This window comes from Somniosus microcephalus, chromosome 20 (assembly GCF_052327205.1).
Source record: "Somniosus microcephalus isolate GS21.2 chromosome 20, FLI_Smic_1.0, whole genome shotgun sequence".
Classification (NCBI taxonomy): Eukaryota; Metazoa; Chordata; class Chondrichthyes; order Squaliformes; family Somniosidae; genus Somniosus; species Somniosus microcephalus.
Genome location: NC_141006.1, coordinates 24,718,079 through 24,733,290, shown reverse-complemented (window position 1 = coordinate 24,733,290; position 15,212 = coordinate 24,718,079). Strand labels below are relative to the sequence as shown.

Genomic DNA, 15,212 nt, shown 5'->3' with positions numbered 1-15,212 from the left:
AAAGAAAATAAACTATAATTACTCTATTTCCCCCCCCCCGAAATATAAATAAAACATGGTTGAATAAAAATTGCAAAACGTTTTGCAGATTACATGATTAAGTCTATCAGGGAGAACCGACCGTCACACATTACTCAATCAGCACGAGATTTAAAAATTATCAGCATAGGATCCGGGAGCCAAGCTCAGAAGGGTAGCACCATCTTTCATTTGCCTATATAACAGTCATTGCACGTCAAAGGTAATTCATCCTATATGTGAAATGCTTTCAGACATTTCTGACAGAGGCATTAAGGCACTATCGCCCTGATTTTAACCCAGCCCCTCTGGCGCAAGCAGAGGTGGGGGGGGGGGCAGTTAATTAACATGGCGGCTGAGGGAGGTTTGCACCACATTCCCTCCCAACGCCATTTTAACTTGGCAACAAAATTGTATGTGTGGTCACTCCGCCCCGTGCAAGCGAGGGCTCTACCTAACATGCAAAAGTCGTGGCATCGAAGCCATGATGCAATCTGAATGAGTAAAGATGCCTTCACGATGCCAAAACCACCAGCAAAACCTGGTGGGAAGCAGCAGAGTGGCCAGAAAGGCCAAGATAAGTATTTTTGTCTTTAATCATTTCTGTGAGGATTCCTTGCACTGGGAGGAGTTGGAGGGCTTCTCCTGGCCCTGCAAGGATTCCTTGGGCCTCCCCAGCCCTGGCCTTCCTCTCCCTCCCAACACCGGTATCTGTTTGGAAACACCCATCCCCCCATCCCCCCATCTCCACCACCCCCAGCATTAACCGTTTGCTGCTCCCGCCCGGCAGCCTTGACGTTAGTCCCGCCGGCTTCAGTGGGGAGACAGTTCAGAGCAGTTCAAATGAATCCAGGGACTTAAAATGGACCAGGCCTCATGCTCAAATCACCGCTGCCCACCAGCCCCCCACCCCCACCCACGAGTTAAAATCACGGCTGATATAAATGCAAGTATTTATTTGTGAGCTGGGACATGATACGTTACAAGACTGCTAATCTTTCTGAGAGGATCTTGGATCTCGCAATCCTGGATCACATGCACCAGCTCCTGTTCCCCAACGATGCAAACAAACCTCTCCAATCTGCAGTTGGAAGCAGTGCAGTGGGGAGAGGGGCTGCTGCCAAGAATGGGCAGCAGAACTCGGCACTGGCGATTCAAAATACTGCTGGGAGACTTGCTGCCTGTAAATTAAATCGTAATAATTCTGTGGCTGTAGCTACATTACTTTTCCAATCAAATGTTGCTATGTTTGGATTTTGCTTCAGTCTCTGAAAGCAGAATAGTATGACTTGTACAAAGTGCCACTTAGCTGCACTACACAACAGCTGCGTCTTCGAAATGCCACAAATTCAGACTCACTGTCTGGGCAGCTTCTGTAGAATTACATTAAATAGCATCTACAGCACAGAAACAAACCACTCGGCCCAATTGGTCCATGCCAGTGTTTATGCTCCACTCGAGCCTCCTCCCACCCTTCTTCATCTAACCATCAGCATAGCCTCCTATTCCTTTCTCCCCCATGTACTTGTCTAGCTTCCTCTATTTGCCTCAACCACTCCTTGTTGTAGCGAGTTCCACATTCTAACCACTCTCTGAGTAAAGATGTTTCTCCTGAATTCCTCATTGGATTTATTGGTGACTATCTTATATTTATGGCCCCTAGTTTTGGACTCCTCACAAGTGGAAACATCTTGTTCACGTCTACCCTATCAAACCCCTTCATCATTTTAAAGACCTCTATCAGGTCACCCCTCGGCCTTCTCTTTTCTAGAGAAAAGAGCCCCAGCCTGTTCGGTCTTTCCTGATAATTACAACCCATAGAAGTTCACTGCATATTAATTTATGCAAAGAGAGCCTTGTTGTGGAAGGCATAGCGATGCAAAAAAAAAGCACAATCTTACCGGTTAGCTAACCATGTCTATGCAATCTACAGAATGGAACAACTTCACATTTAAACGCTTGTACATTATGAGCAGTGTTTCCTGGGTAGCTAGCGGTTTTATCAACAGTTCTATATAAGGGGTATCTTTGGTTTCAGTAATGGGCGATAGAGGAAAACTCAACTTTACAGACTTTGCAACGCATGGAATTTGCCCAACAAATAAAGTAGATCAGGATTTATTCACTCTCAATAGAACCCGTGCAGTACGCGCAGTCAGAAAACCTGAAGTTACGTGTTGTGGTTGAATATTACACAGGATATACACCACAGAAACAGGCCATTCGGCCCAACCAGTCAATGCCGGCGTTTATGCTCCACTCGCGCCTCCTCCCGTCTTTCCTCATCTAAATCTATCAGCATAACCCTCTATTCCCTTCTCCCTCATATGTTTGTCCAGCCTCCCCTTAAATGCATCTATACTATTCGCTTCAACCACTCCCTGTGGTAGCGAGTTCCACATTCTCACCACTCTCTATATAAAGAAGTTTCTTCTGAATTCCCTATCTTATATTGATGGCCTCTAGTTATGCTCTTCCCACAAGTGGAAACATTCTCTCTGTATCCACTCGATCAAAAATATGTCAGATCAAGCATGAGTGCTGAAGGCTGCAATGAACTAATTACTTGAGTGCGTGAGGGGACTTCTTTTACTGTTTAAAGTGTGACAGCCAGATGCATATCTCAATGCTTGGTTAGATCCAAGTTCTGAAGTCACTAGTTTTGAAAAGGCCAAAGCATTTTAGTTGCTAAAGCAGATAAAATGGAGATTTTTCCCTTTGAAGTCCTCATTCAGCTTTGTAAATATAGTACAATAAGACTATTTAAAAGTAGTACAGCTCTAGAGCGAGAATATGGTAATACATCACTATTTTATTGTTATTAAATTAACAAGCTGCCCACTTTGGATAATTGGCTTTTTCTACTGTGCGTAATCAGAAGATTGGCTTTCTGCTGGGTATACGGCAGGATCTCACAGTGCTCCGAGTAACACGAGTTGAGGCTAAGAGCCAACACTCAGACACATGAACATAGACACATACAAAATGAGAAATGCCCATTCTGTTTATCCTTTCAGTGTTACTTACGCTCCCCTAATGTCTGCACCTCAATGCTTGGGCTGTAGTTCCCATAGTTTGTGGATGAAAAAGCTCGGACTTGGAATACGTAGAGCGTTCCAGGCTTCAGGTTGTTAATGGTCACGGTCGTTGATGCAGTTTTTACTGTTGAGTAACTTTGATCGTTCTGTTCCTGCCAGAAAAATGGACACGTTTCAGCGACTGATCCAAACTGTAACTTACTGACGTGGAAAATCTCCCACACTGAAGGATGGAGAGATCAATAAGAGTAATAATAAATAATCAATGACAGATCTGGTTACTGGTGACTTACAAAAAAGACACACGCACAGAAACACACACACATATGCATAGGAACATAGCAACATTGGAACACAAGGACGGGAGTAGGCCATTCAATGAGATCATGGCAGGTCTGTATCTTAACTCCAACTATCCGCCTTGGTTCTGTGACCCTTAATAACCTTGCCTAACAAAAACCTAGCAATCTCCGTTTTAACATTTTCAATTGAGCTAGCCTCAAACAGCTTTCTGGAGGAGCGAGTTCCAGATTTCCACTAACCTTTGTGTGAAGTGCTTCCTGACATCACCCCTGATCGGCCTAGCTCTAATTTATACATACACATCTTCTGCACATTCCCAACATTTAACGTTGGAAACAGCATCTGCTGAGGGAAGGTCTTTTATGTAGCTATTCAAAAGATGACCAAAAATGGCCAGCCCTGTTAATTGATGTAATTGCCTTAAGAGTTATCTTGACTACATTGTATCACCATTGATCCTAAGGCCTCCCTTTAACGTCTCAACTGAAAGACAGCACCTCCAACAGTGCAGCACTCCCTCAGTACTGCCCTGGAATGTCAGCCGAGATTTTTGTGCTCAAGTCGAGTGGGACTTGAACCCACAACCTTCTGACTCGGAGGCAAGAGTGCTACCCACAGAGTCATGGCAAACCTGATAGGATTTAAGTCTCTTCCCTGCACTGATTGAGAAAGTACATCATGAAATAAATCTTGCCCAGTCTAAGTTCCTCAAATTCTAGCCTCCCTTTGCTCCATTGTCGGTGGCTTTTGGCCATCAAGGCCCTAAGCTCAAATTCCTCCTCAAAAGCTCTCCGCCTGTCTCTCCTTATATACCTTCCTTAAGACCTACCGCTATGACCAAGCTTTCAGTCAGCCCTCGTAATAGCTCCTTCTTTGGCTTGGTGTCAAACTTTGTGTCTGATTTCACTTCTGTGAAGCGCCTTGGGGTGTTTTCTTACATTAAAGGCACTATATGAATGAAAGTTTTTCATATAGAAGAATCCTTTCAGCATTCCGAAGGGACCGTTCCCTCCGCGACACCCTGATCCACTTCTCAATCACCTACAACAGCCCCTCCCCTTCCCACAGTACCTTCCCGTGCAAGCGCAGGAGATGCAACACATGCCCTTTTACCACCTCCCTTCCTACTGTCCAGACCCTAAACACACCTTCCAGGTGAAACAGCGATTTACTTGTATCTCTTGCAATTTTGTATACTGTATTCACTGCTCACGATGCGGTCTCCTCTACCTTGGGGAGATCAAACACAGACTGGGTGACCGCTTTGTGGAACACCTCCGTTCAGTCCACAAGGGTAACCCCGAGCTTCCGGTCGCCTGTCTTGTTAATTCTCCACTCCACTCCCACTCTGACCTCGGCCTCTTATACTGTTCCAATAAAGTTCAACATAAGCTCATGGAACAGCACCTCATCTTTTAATTAGGCACTTCACAGCCTTCTGAACTCAACATCGAGTTCAACAATTTCAGGCCATAACCTCTGCCCCTATTTTTACCACGTGGCAGCTGTTGATGATTCTGCCATTCCCATTTACACCTCATCTAGACTCATCTTTTGTTTCTTTACTTGTCCCATTACCATCTTTTGTTTTGTACAATCATCCCTTAAGGTCTCTTAACCTCTCCTGCCTTCCACCCTATCACAGCCCTTCCCCTTTGTTCTTTCCTCCTTTCCCTGCCCCTGCCCTTGCTTAAAATCTGTCACATCTCTAACTTTTTCCAGTTCTGACAAAAGGTCATTGACCTGAAACATTAACTGTTTCTCTCTCCACAGATGTTGCCTGATCCGCCATTTTCTGTTTTTATTTCAGATTTCCAGCATTCACAGTATTTTGCATTTGTATGAATGCAAGTTGTTGTTGTAGAATGGATAGCTCCAGTTGAAGAGTTAGAATCAGCTCAGGTATTTTGAGAAGGGCCATCTACTGTGTTGTAAATTCAATAAAGAAATTCCACATTAAATCAACAGTGCGTCAGTGATCATGTCATTTGAACTCTCTGATGTTAATTGAACTCCTTTGCATTATTGTGGTCAGTATCTCATCAGTCAATATCAGTACCCATTCCTTAACATGATTTCTTTTATAAAAAGAGATAGAATGAAGAAGAAAATGATAGCAAATAATAGGTGTTAAAATTATACACGAGGCAATGTGACTTTTTAAAAAAGATAGAGAGACATTCCCTTTGCAAAGGAGCTCATGAATCATGAAAATTGAGATGATAAAAGTCATCAATCCAGCTCTTACTGACCAACCACAGTCTCCTCTTAATTTAAAGTCTCTTCACTGAAATTATCCGTCATCACTTGAATTTCAATTGCTGCCATACTCCACAAAGGATTTGAACACTGATAATTCTTCACAAAAATGTTATCATTTTTAACTTGTTAGCATTAATTTTGATGCATTTTTAATGGGACCAATACTTTACATGACGACAAATGGTTGTTCTTTTTTACCCATTTTCTGGTCTGATTTTATTTAGATTGACGTAATCCCAATATTAGTCTAAGGATGTCCAATTACAATCCTTTTCAAAAGAATGGCTCAGCCTCCATTCACAAGATCACACGATAATTACGCACGAGGAAGGCCATTCGGCCATCTTAGTTCACTCATTCAGATTAACTCTAAAGTCCCCCACTGCTGCATCCAATTGGTTCCAATATAATTCCAGGGCTTCCATCTCCACTACTCGAAGTCCATTCCAAATGTTGATGACACTGTGTGTGAAGAAGAACTTCCTGATATCTGTCCTAAATTTGCCTTTTACTACAACAACAACTTGTATTTATATGGCGCCTTTAAAATAGTAAAATGTCCCAAGGCGCTGCGCTGCACAGGAGTATTTTAAGACAAAAAATTTGACAGTTTGAACCTGTGACCCCCCTCCCTTACCCACTCTCACAATTTAAATTAAAGCAATTTCCCAGATTTACCTTTTCCATACTGTTTACAATCTTATATACCTCGATAAGATCATCTCTCGGACACAACCTCCTCTCACGGCCAATAGGCCCAGGTTTCTCCAATCTTTCCTCCTAATTCCGAGCTCCAACACTCGGAATCAGCTTTGTGGTTCTGCTCTGCACTGCCTCCAACGCATGTCTCCCTTAGTCCTCAGTGACCAGAAATGGACCCAGTACTCAGTGTGCAGTCTGGCCAGAGCGCTGTACAGTTTGCTCAGGGCTTATATTGTTTTTGGCTGTGTAGTTCAACATCCTATTGATTGTGTCGCCACATTTTACCGGCTGCTTCTGATGATCTCTCTGCCCACCACCACTCCAGCCCGGAACTTAAAAACTACTTCAACATAAATCCACAGGAATTAATGCAGTTGTTAAACCAATATAACGCCCCCAGTGCTGGACGAAGTGGATGGATGAAGTGGCACGGAAACAGCACTGCTACGACTCGCTGGTTAGAAATGACATGCTCTAAGTGAGGATGCCTCAAGCTGAGCAAGCTCGTGCCCATATAGTAATGCAGGGTACAAAAGTAAAATACTGCGGATACTGGAAATCTGAAATAAAAACAGAAAATGCTGGAAATACTCAGCAGGTCAGGCAGCGTCTGTGGAGAGAAAAGGGTCATCGACCTGAAACGTTAACTGTTTCTCGCTCCACAGATGCTGCCTGACCGGCTGAGTGTTTCCAGCATTTTCTGTTTTTATTTGATATTATATTAGTAATGCAGGGTGTTGTTAACTAAAATATAGCCCACCAGTGCTGGTCAGTCTAAGCTTCCCTTAGAAACAGTCCAACTGCTCGCTGGCACTGTAGTGATTGGACTGGTGCCGGGGCTAGTCTGTCATTCACATTGTATACACTCTAACTATTCTGCAGTGGCCTGCCAAGCACAAATGCACTCGCATACCCTTTGTTTGGAGGGCGTTAGACTGCAATTTGATGCCAGATTTATGCTATTACCACTGTGAATTTGGCATTAAATTGCTAGCACATCAAGAACAGAACATTCTGAAAAACTATCAGGTACTCAATGTTCCCAACCCAGGGACTGCTGCCCTATCATTACAGTCAATTAGTTTAGGAACAAATTAATTTGCTGCTTGCACTGTCGGAGGTGCCGTCTTTCAGTTGAGACATTAAACCGAGGCCCTGTCTGCCCTCTCGGGCATGTAAACGACCCCATTGCACTACTCGAAGATGGACAGGGGAATTCTCCCCGGTGTCCTGGCCAATGTTTATCCCTCAACCAACACCACTAAAACAGATTATCTGGTCATTATCACATTGTTCTATCGATTCTGGAACAGTTCCCATGGGTTGGAGGGTAGCTAATTGTGGTGTATGTAACCTGTTCCACCTTAAGAGAACTTAAGCCTGTTCCACCTTAAGAGATGTACTACTTTCTCTGGCTGCTATATACGTAATACCAGTGGTGACCACCGGTATATAAGCACTGTGTAGTAATATTGTATTTAGTATAGTCCTGACCTCCAACCAGTAAAGACCTGTTGAACTTTAATCTTGTAGTCTGTGTTAGTAATTACAACTAGAACACACAGACTTAACAGTGGCGACGAGTCCGATTCTTACCCTGCGGCAGTTTATATCCACGGCGGCTTCGTCCACAGAACGGACGTCGAAGAGAGGCTTCCACCCTCATCACCCTGCTGGAAGACACGTCGCGCGGCAGACATCGAGAAACCAGAGTGCAGAAGACATCCTGAACTCGAAGCCTCCATCAGCGGCTGTCAGCTATCTTCTTTCTACCTCGGTGGTGGGTAAGCCGGGCAGCGACGCGACCAGAAAGTCGGCCGCGTTGGCTGTACAGACGGGGAGGGAAGACGGAGGAATAAGGGCGGTGAGATCGATCGCGACCGGAGATAAGGGCCGGGCCGCATTCGGGCCGAAAGGCGCAGCACGGGGACATTGATCGCGGCTGGTGATAAGGGCCGGGCCGCATTCGGGCTAAAAAGGCGCAGCGTCTGGGGCAACTGAAGGCGCGAGAGCCGCGGTGAAGCGGAGACAGCGTCGGGGGACGGGTGAAGACCGCCAAGCGCGGGAAAACCGCCATTTTGTAGGCGGAGGACGAAGACAAGAGCGGGAAGCTGCCATCTTGGATAAAAATAAAAATAAATTAAATTGCAAGGATGCCTAAACATGGGAACATTAATACCTTTGATAGCGACATCGAAGATTGGGCCATGTATGTAGAACGCATACAAAATTATTGTAAAGCAAATAAAATCCCAGATGAAGAGAAAGCACTAACATTATTAAACTTAATGGGTGCGAAGACATACGGGCAATTGAAACACCTTTTATCACCAGATGAACCGGCGGATAAGACGTTCGAGGAGATTGTTACTGTCCTGAAAAATCATCTAAACCCCACGCCGCTGATGCTAGCGGAACGATTTAAATTTTACAGCAGAAGGCAGCTGAAGGATGAAAGCAATGCTGAATATTTAATGGAATTGCGTAAGCTAGCAAAGTACTGTCAGTTTGGAACGAGACTGACAGAGGCGCTACGAGATAAATTTGTGTGTGGTTTATTAAAAGAAGATACACAAAAGCGACTGCTCGAGGAGAATGAGCTGACGCTTGAGAAAGCGGTCACTATGGCAGCAGCACACGAAGCCGCAGCGAGAGGCATGGCAGTAATGCAGCTACGGTCACCGGAACTCAGTACAAATAAATTGGGTTTGAGTACTGTAAAATGTTATCGTTGTGGAAAGACAACGCACGATCAGAACCAGTGTTGGGTTAAAAACCAAGAATGCAGAACGTGTGGCAGGCTTGGCCACATAGCTAAAGTATGCCGGTCAGGAAAGAAGACCAGCAACAAAAAGTCACCGCAAGGAAAATACATAAAGGTACACAAGGTGACAAAGAACAGTTCGACCGAACAGAAGTCAGATTCAGACGCTAGCAGTAATGAACTGGGTAGCTTAAGAGTACACAACGTTGGTAAGGATGCAGATCTCCAGACAATTTGGGTCACCCTTCAGATAGCAGGAGTCCAAGTAAAGATGGAATTGGACACTGGATCGGCATTGACGGCCATGAATAAGAAAGATTACAAAAGGTTATTCCAACATATTCCCCTACAGGATACGGAGATTATATTGAAAACATACATGGGGCAAAGAGTGTACCCCATCGGAAAGATAGAGGTAAAAGTGGTCCACAAGGGCGAAGAAAGCCAAGTAATGGACTTATATGTGCTACCTGAAGGAGGTCCACCACTACTGGGACGGGAGTGGATTAGGAAAATGAATATGGACTGGCACTCCTTGAAGGCACTAACGGTAGATTCCGGGGAAACAGATGTCAAACCTAAACGATTGTCCAAAATATTGGATGATGCTAAAGAGGTGTTCCAGCAGGGACTGGGAACACTGAGAGGAATTACGGCAAACATCAAGATTAATGAACATGCACACCCAAAATTTTTTAAAGCCAGACCGGTACCCTATGCAATACGACCTACTGTAGAAGCGGAACTGGAAGCGCTAGAACGTTCAGGTGTACTGTCTAAGGTAGATTGGAGTGAGTGGGCTACGCCCATTGTTCCCGTTATGAAACGTCCTTCGAGCAACAAGCCAGGAGAACCAGGGAAGGTTCGCATCTGTGGAGATTTCAAAATCACCGTTAATCCGGTGCTTCACACGGTGCAGTATCCGCTTCCGCGGATTGAGGATATTTTTGCTTCGTTGTCTGGCGGGAAACACTTCACCAAGATAGACCTGGCGCAGGCGTACTTGCAGATGGAGGTTGAAGAAGAGTCACGCCAATACCTCACGATCAACACGCATCGAGGTTTGTACCGGTACAATAGGCTGGTTTTTGGAGTGGCATCGGCTCCAGCAATTTGGCAGAGGGCCATGGAGCAGGTATTACAGGGAATTCCAGGCACACAATGTTACCTGGACGATATTCTGATTACAGGTGATGGTGATGAAGAACACCTCGCAAACTTGGAACTGGTGCTCAACAGACTGAAAGAGTATGGACTTAGAGTTAATCGGCAGAAATGTGAGTTCTTCCAGAAGCGGATCTCGTACTGTGGTCATGTCATTGACCGGGAGGGGCTTCATAAGTCTCCTGACAAGATAGAGGCAGTTGTAAAGGCTCCCGCTCCGGATAATGTCTCACAGTTGAGGTCGTTTCTAGGATTGATTAACTATTACCATAAATTTCTACCAAATCTATCCATGGTACTGCACCCGCTAAACGCTCTTTTACAGAAGGGGGTACCATGGGAATGGAGCGAAAACTGTAAGAAGGCATTTCGCAAAAGCAAAGAATTGATCACCTCAGAGGAAGTGTTGGCTCACTTCAACCCGACACTGCCTATTCGGTTGGCTTGTGATGCTTCTCCATATGGTATTGGGGCAGTACTCTCACACAAGTTGCCAAATGGCACGGAAAGGCCAGTCGCGTTTGCATCCAGATCATTGACCTCCGCTGAGCGCAACTATGCACAGATCGATAGGGAGGCTCTCAGCCTTGTATGGGGAGTGAAGAAGTTTAATCATTACCTGCAGGGCCAAAAATTCACACTTCTGACAGACCATCAGCCGTTGGTATCCATTTTTAACCCTAAGAAGGGTGTTTCAGTGATGACAGCACAGCGTCTCCAGAGATGGTCCCTTTTCCTAGGGGCACATCAATATCAAATAGAATTCAAAGGTACGAAGCAGCATGGCAATGCTGATGGGCTGTCGTGCCTGCCACTACCTGAAGAAGAAGAAATGACGAAAGTTGACCCTGTTGAGTTATTTCATTCGACCATCATCGAGTGTTTACCAGTCACCAATGCAAGTATTGAAAGAGAAACCAGGAACGACCCGACACTGTCCAGAGTCTACGAGGTGACAGTGAAAGGATGGCCAACACGTGGTGATCCTCTGTTACTGGCATTCTCGGCAAGGCGAGACCAGCTGTCCGTCTGCCATGGTACTTTGATGTACGGGACAAGAGTGATTATTCCTCCCAAGTTAAGGGAAAGAGTTCTAAAAGAACTGCATGAAGGTCATCTGGGGGGAGTTAAGATGAAAAGTCTTGCTAGGGCTTATGTATGGTGGCCGGGTATTGACCAACAGATAGAGGAGTTGATGAAAAGCTGCGCTGGGTGTCAAAAAGTGCAAAATGCACCTCCGATCGCACCACTACACCCATGGGAATGGCCTTCAGCCCCATGGCAACGCGTACATATTGACTTTGCTGGTCCATTCATGGACTCCATGTTCCTAATTGCAGTGGACGCACATTCCAAATGGCCAGAAGTGATCAAGATGAATACCACTACTTCAGAAAAGACAATTGCGGTGTTAAGAACAATATTCGCAAGGAACGGATTGCCAGAACAGATATGTTCGGACAACGGACCACAGTTCGTGTCGGAAGAATTCCAAAAATTCTTAAAGAAGAATGGGGTGAAACATTATACCTCTGCCCCATATCATCCGGCGACAAACGGGTTGGCCGAGAGATTTGTCCAAACATTCAAAAAGGCAATAAAGGCCATGAACGATGATCAGATTCCGCTACAGCACAAGGTGGACAATTTCCTAATGGCATATCGAAACGCCGCTCATGCAGTGACTAACCAAAGTCCTGCCATGATGTTTTATAACAGGAGGTTGCGGTCCAGGTTGGACTTGTTAAAACCAAATGTGCGGAGGGAAGTGGAAAACAAACAGTTCCGGCATATTAATAACAAGACCACTCGAAGTTTCGACGTAGGACAACCAGTGTTGGCAAAGGGCTATGGAAACGAAAAATGGCAGTCCGGAACAATTCGGGCCAGACAAGGACCTCTGATGTACACAGTAGATATTGGTAACAATGTGATAAGGCGTCATGTGGATCAACTGGTAGAATCGAGAGCAAGGGTCGAACCCATGGTTGCGACAGAGACAACTGTGGAAGACGTTAATGAACCTGAAGCATCTACCTCGGCAGGGAATGTACCTGATGATGATAACACCCAATGCATGGGAGACCAACTAGAGGAGTCACCTCAGCAACAGGAATCAGAGACCACTGAAAGGCGTTATCCAAACCGAATCAGAAGGCCTCCTGAGAGACTGAACCTTTGAACTGTTTATACCTGAAGTTATATATGTTATTATGTTATGTTAAATGGGGATATGACTGTTAAGCTAAAAAGGGAGGATTGTGGTGTATGTAACCTGTTCCACCTTAAGAGAACTTAAGCCTGTTCCACCTTAAGAGATGTACTACTTTCTCTGGCTGCTGTATACGTAATACCGGTGGTGACCACCGGTATATAAGCACTGTGTAGTAATATTGTATTTAGTATAGTCCTGACCTCCAACCAGTAAAGACCTGTTGAACTTTAATCTTGTAGTCTGTGTTAGTAATTACAACTAGAACACACAGACTTAACACTAATGTTACCCCACTATTCAAAAAAGGTGGTAGAGAGAAAGCGGGGAATTATAGACCGGTAAGCCTGACATCGGTAGTGGGGAAAATGCTAGAGTCCATTATAAAAGATGTAATAGCAGAGCACTTGGAAAACAGTGACAGGATCGGACAAAGTCAACATGGATTTACAAAAGGTAAATCGTGCTTGGCTAATCTACTGGAATTTTTTGAGGATGTAACTGGTAGAATAGATAAGGGAGAACCAGTGGATGTGGTGTATTTGGACTTTCAGAAGGCTTTCAATCAGGTCCCGCATAAGAGATTAGCGTGTAAAGTTAAAGCACATGGGATTGGGGGCAAGGTACTGACTTGGATAGAGAACTGGCTGGCAGACAGGAAGCAAAGAGTTGGAATAAGCGGCTCTTTTTCCGAGTGGCAGGCAGTGACTAGTGGGGTACCGCAGGGATCGGTCATAGGACCCCAGCTATTCACAATATATATTAATGATCTGGACGAGGGAACTAGATGTAATATCTCCAAGTTTGCAGACGACACAAAGCTGGGTGGGCATGTGTGCTGTGAGGAGGATGCAGAGAAACTCCAGTATGATTTGGACAGGTTGGGTGAATGGGCAGATGTAAGGCAGATGCAGTATAATGTAGATAAATGCGAGGTTATCCACTTTGGTAGCAAAAACAGGAAGACAGATTATTAACTGAACGGCAATAGATTGGGAGAAGGGGAAGTGCAACGAGACCTGGGTGTCTTTGTGCACCAGTCGCTGAAGGTAAGCATGCAGGTGCGGCAGGTGGTTAAGAAGGCAAATGGTATGTTGGCCTTCGTAGCGAGAGCATTCGAGTACAGGAACAAGGATGTCTTGCTGCAGTTGTACAGGGCCTTGGTGAGACCACACCTTGAGTATTGTGTGCAGTTTTGGTCGCCTTATCTGAGGAAGGATGTTCTTGCCATGGAGGGAGTGCAGCAAAGATTCACCAGACTGATACCTGGGATGGCAGGAATGATGTATGAGGAGCAATTGGGTCGATTGGGCTTATACTGGCTGGCGTTTAGAAGAATGAGAGGGGATCTCATTGAAACTTATAAAATTCTAACAGGACTAGACAGACTAGATGCAGGAAGGATGTTCCCGATGGTTGGGGAGTCCAGGACCAGGGGTCACAGTCTAAAGATAAGGGGTAAGCCATTTAGGACAGAGATGAGGAGGAATTTATTCACCCAGAGAGTGGTGAACCTGTGGAATTCTCTACCACAGAAGGTAGTTGAGGCCAATTCATTAAATATATTCAAGAAGGAGTTAGATATATTTCTTAAGGCTAAAGGGATCAAGGGATATGCGGAGAAGGCAGGGACAGGGTACAGGTGCACTATCCCTTATCCGAAAGCCTTGGGACCAGCTGAGTTTCGGTTTTCGGAATTTTTCGGATTTCAGAAGGTATTATTATAAGACTGGGAAATTTGTATTTAATATAAATTTTAAAAGTTCAGGCTACCTCTTGCGACTGTTCCGTGTCTCATTCCCCTTCCTGCTTCTCTGGAAAGCCGGATATCGGCTGACTCCTACTAAGCTGGCCCGCAAATCAGGTCGGGGGTCGGGTTGGGGGGGGAGAAAATAATATCGGACGGGCCGCGGTTCAGGTCGGGGGGGGGGTGTCGGAGGGGGGGGGTCGGGGGGTCGTGGGTGGAGAAAAGAATATTGGACGGGCCGCGGTTCAGGTCGGGGGGGGGTCGGGGAGGGGGAGGGGGGAGGGTCGGGTTGGGTGGAGGGGTGGTGGAGAAAAGAATATCGGATGGGCCGCGGTTCGGGTCGGGTGTCGGGTCGGGTCGGGAGAAAAGAATATCGGACGGGTCGGGGGTCGGGCCGGGTGGGGGGTGGGGGGAGAAAAGAATATCCGACGGGCCGCGGTTCGGTTCGGGTCGGGGGGAGAAAAGAATATCGGACGGGCTGCTGTATTGTTGGGTTCACTCTCCCGGTACCTCCTTCACACTGCCCGGCTCGGCCTGCAATCTCCTACCCAGGAGGGAACTCTGTGACCCTCTGCCCTGCTCAGCGTAAGTCGTGCGCCACTCTGGTCATGTCGTGCGCACGACTTACGCTGAACGAGAAAACTTTCGGTTTTTAGAGGTTTTCGGAAGTTCGGATAAAGGATAGTCTACCTGTACTGAGTTTGGATGATCAGCCATGATCTCATTGAATGGTGGAGCAGGCTCGAGGGATTGAATGGCCTACTCCTGCTCCTATCTTCTATGTTTCTATGTTGTTTGTGGGAACTTGCTGTGCGCAATTTTGGCTGCAGCGTTTCCTACATTACAACAGTGACTGCACTTCAAAAGTACTTCATTGGCTGTAAAGTGCTTTAGGCTGTCCTGAGGTTGTGAAAGGCGCTATAGAAATGCAAGTTCTTTTTCGTGATACCTCCACCACTGTGAATAGGCAGCCAGCTTTCGCAGGAAGTATTCTACTAGACA

At 45.7% G+C, this 15,212-nt stretch overlaps 1 protein-coding gene across 1 annotated transcript in view; it reads right to left on the bottom strand.

Moving 5' to 3' along the window:
• LOC147103094 (ephrin type-A receptor 7-like) overlaps positions 1–15,212 on the bottom strand; it is a 276,169-nt gene that overhangs the window by 90,590 nt on the left and 170,367 nt on the right. Inside the window, exon 5 of the mRNA XM_085963175.1 lies at positions 3,046–3,208. Within this exon, the coding sequence (XP_085819301.1) occupies positions 3,046–3,208 (163 nt within the window). The remainder of the gene's footprint in view (positions 1–3,045; positions 3,209–15,212) is intronic.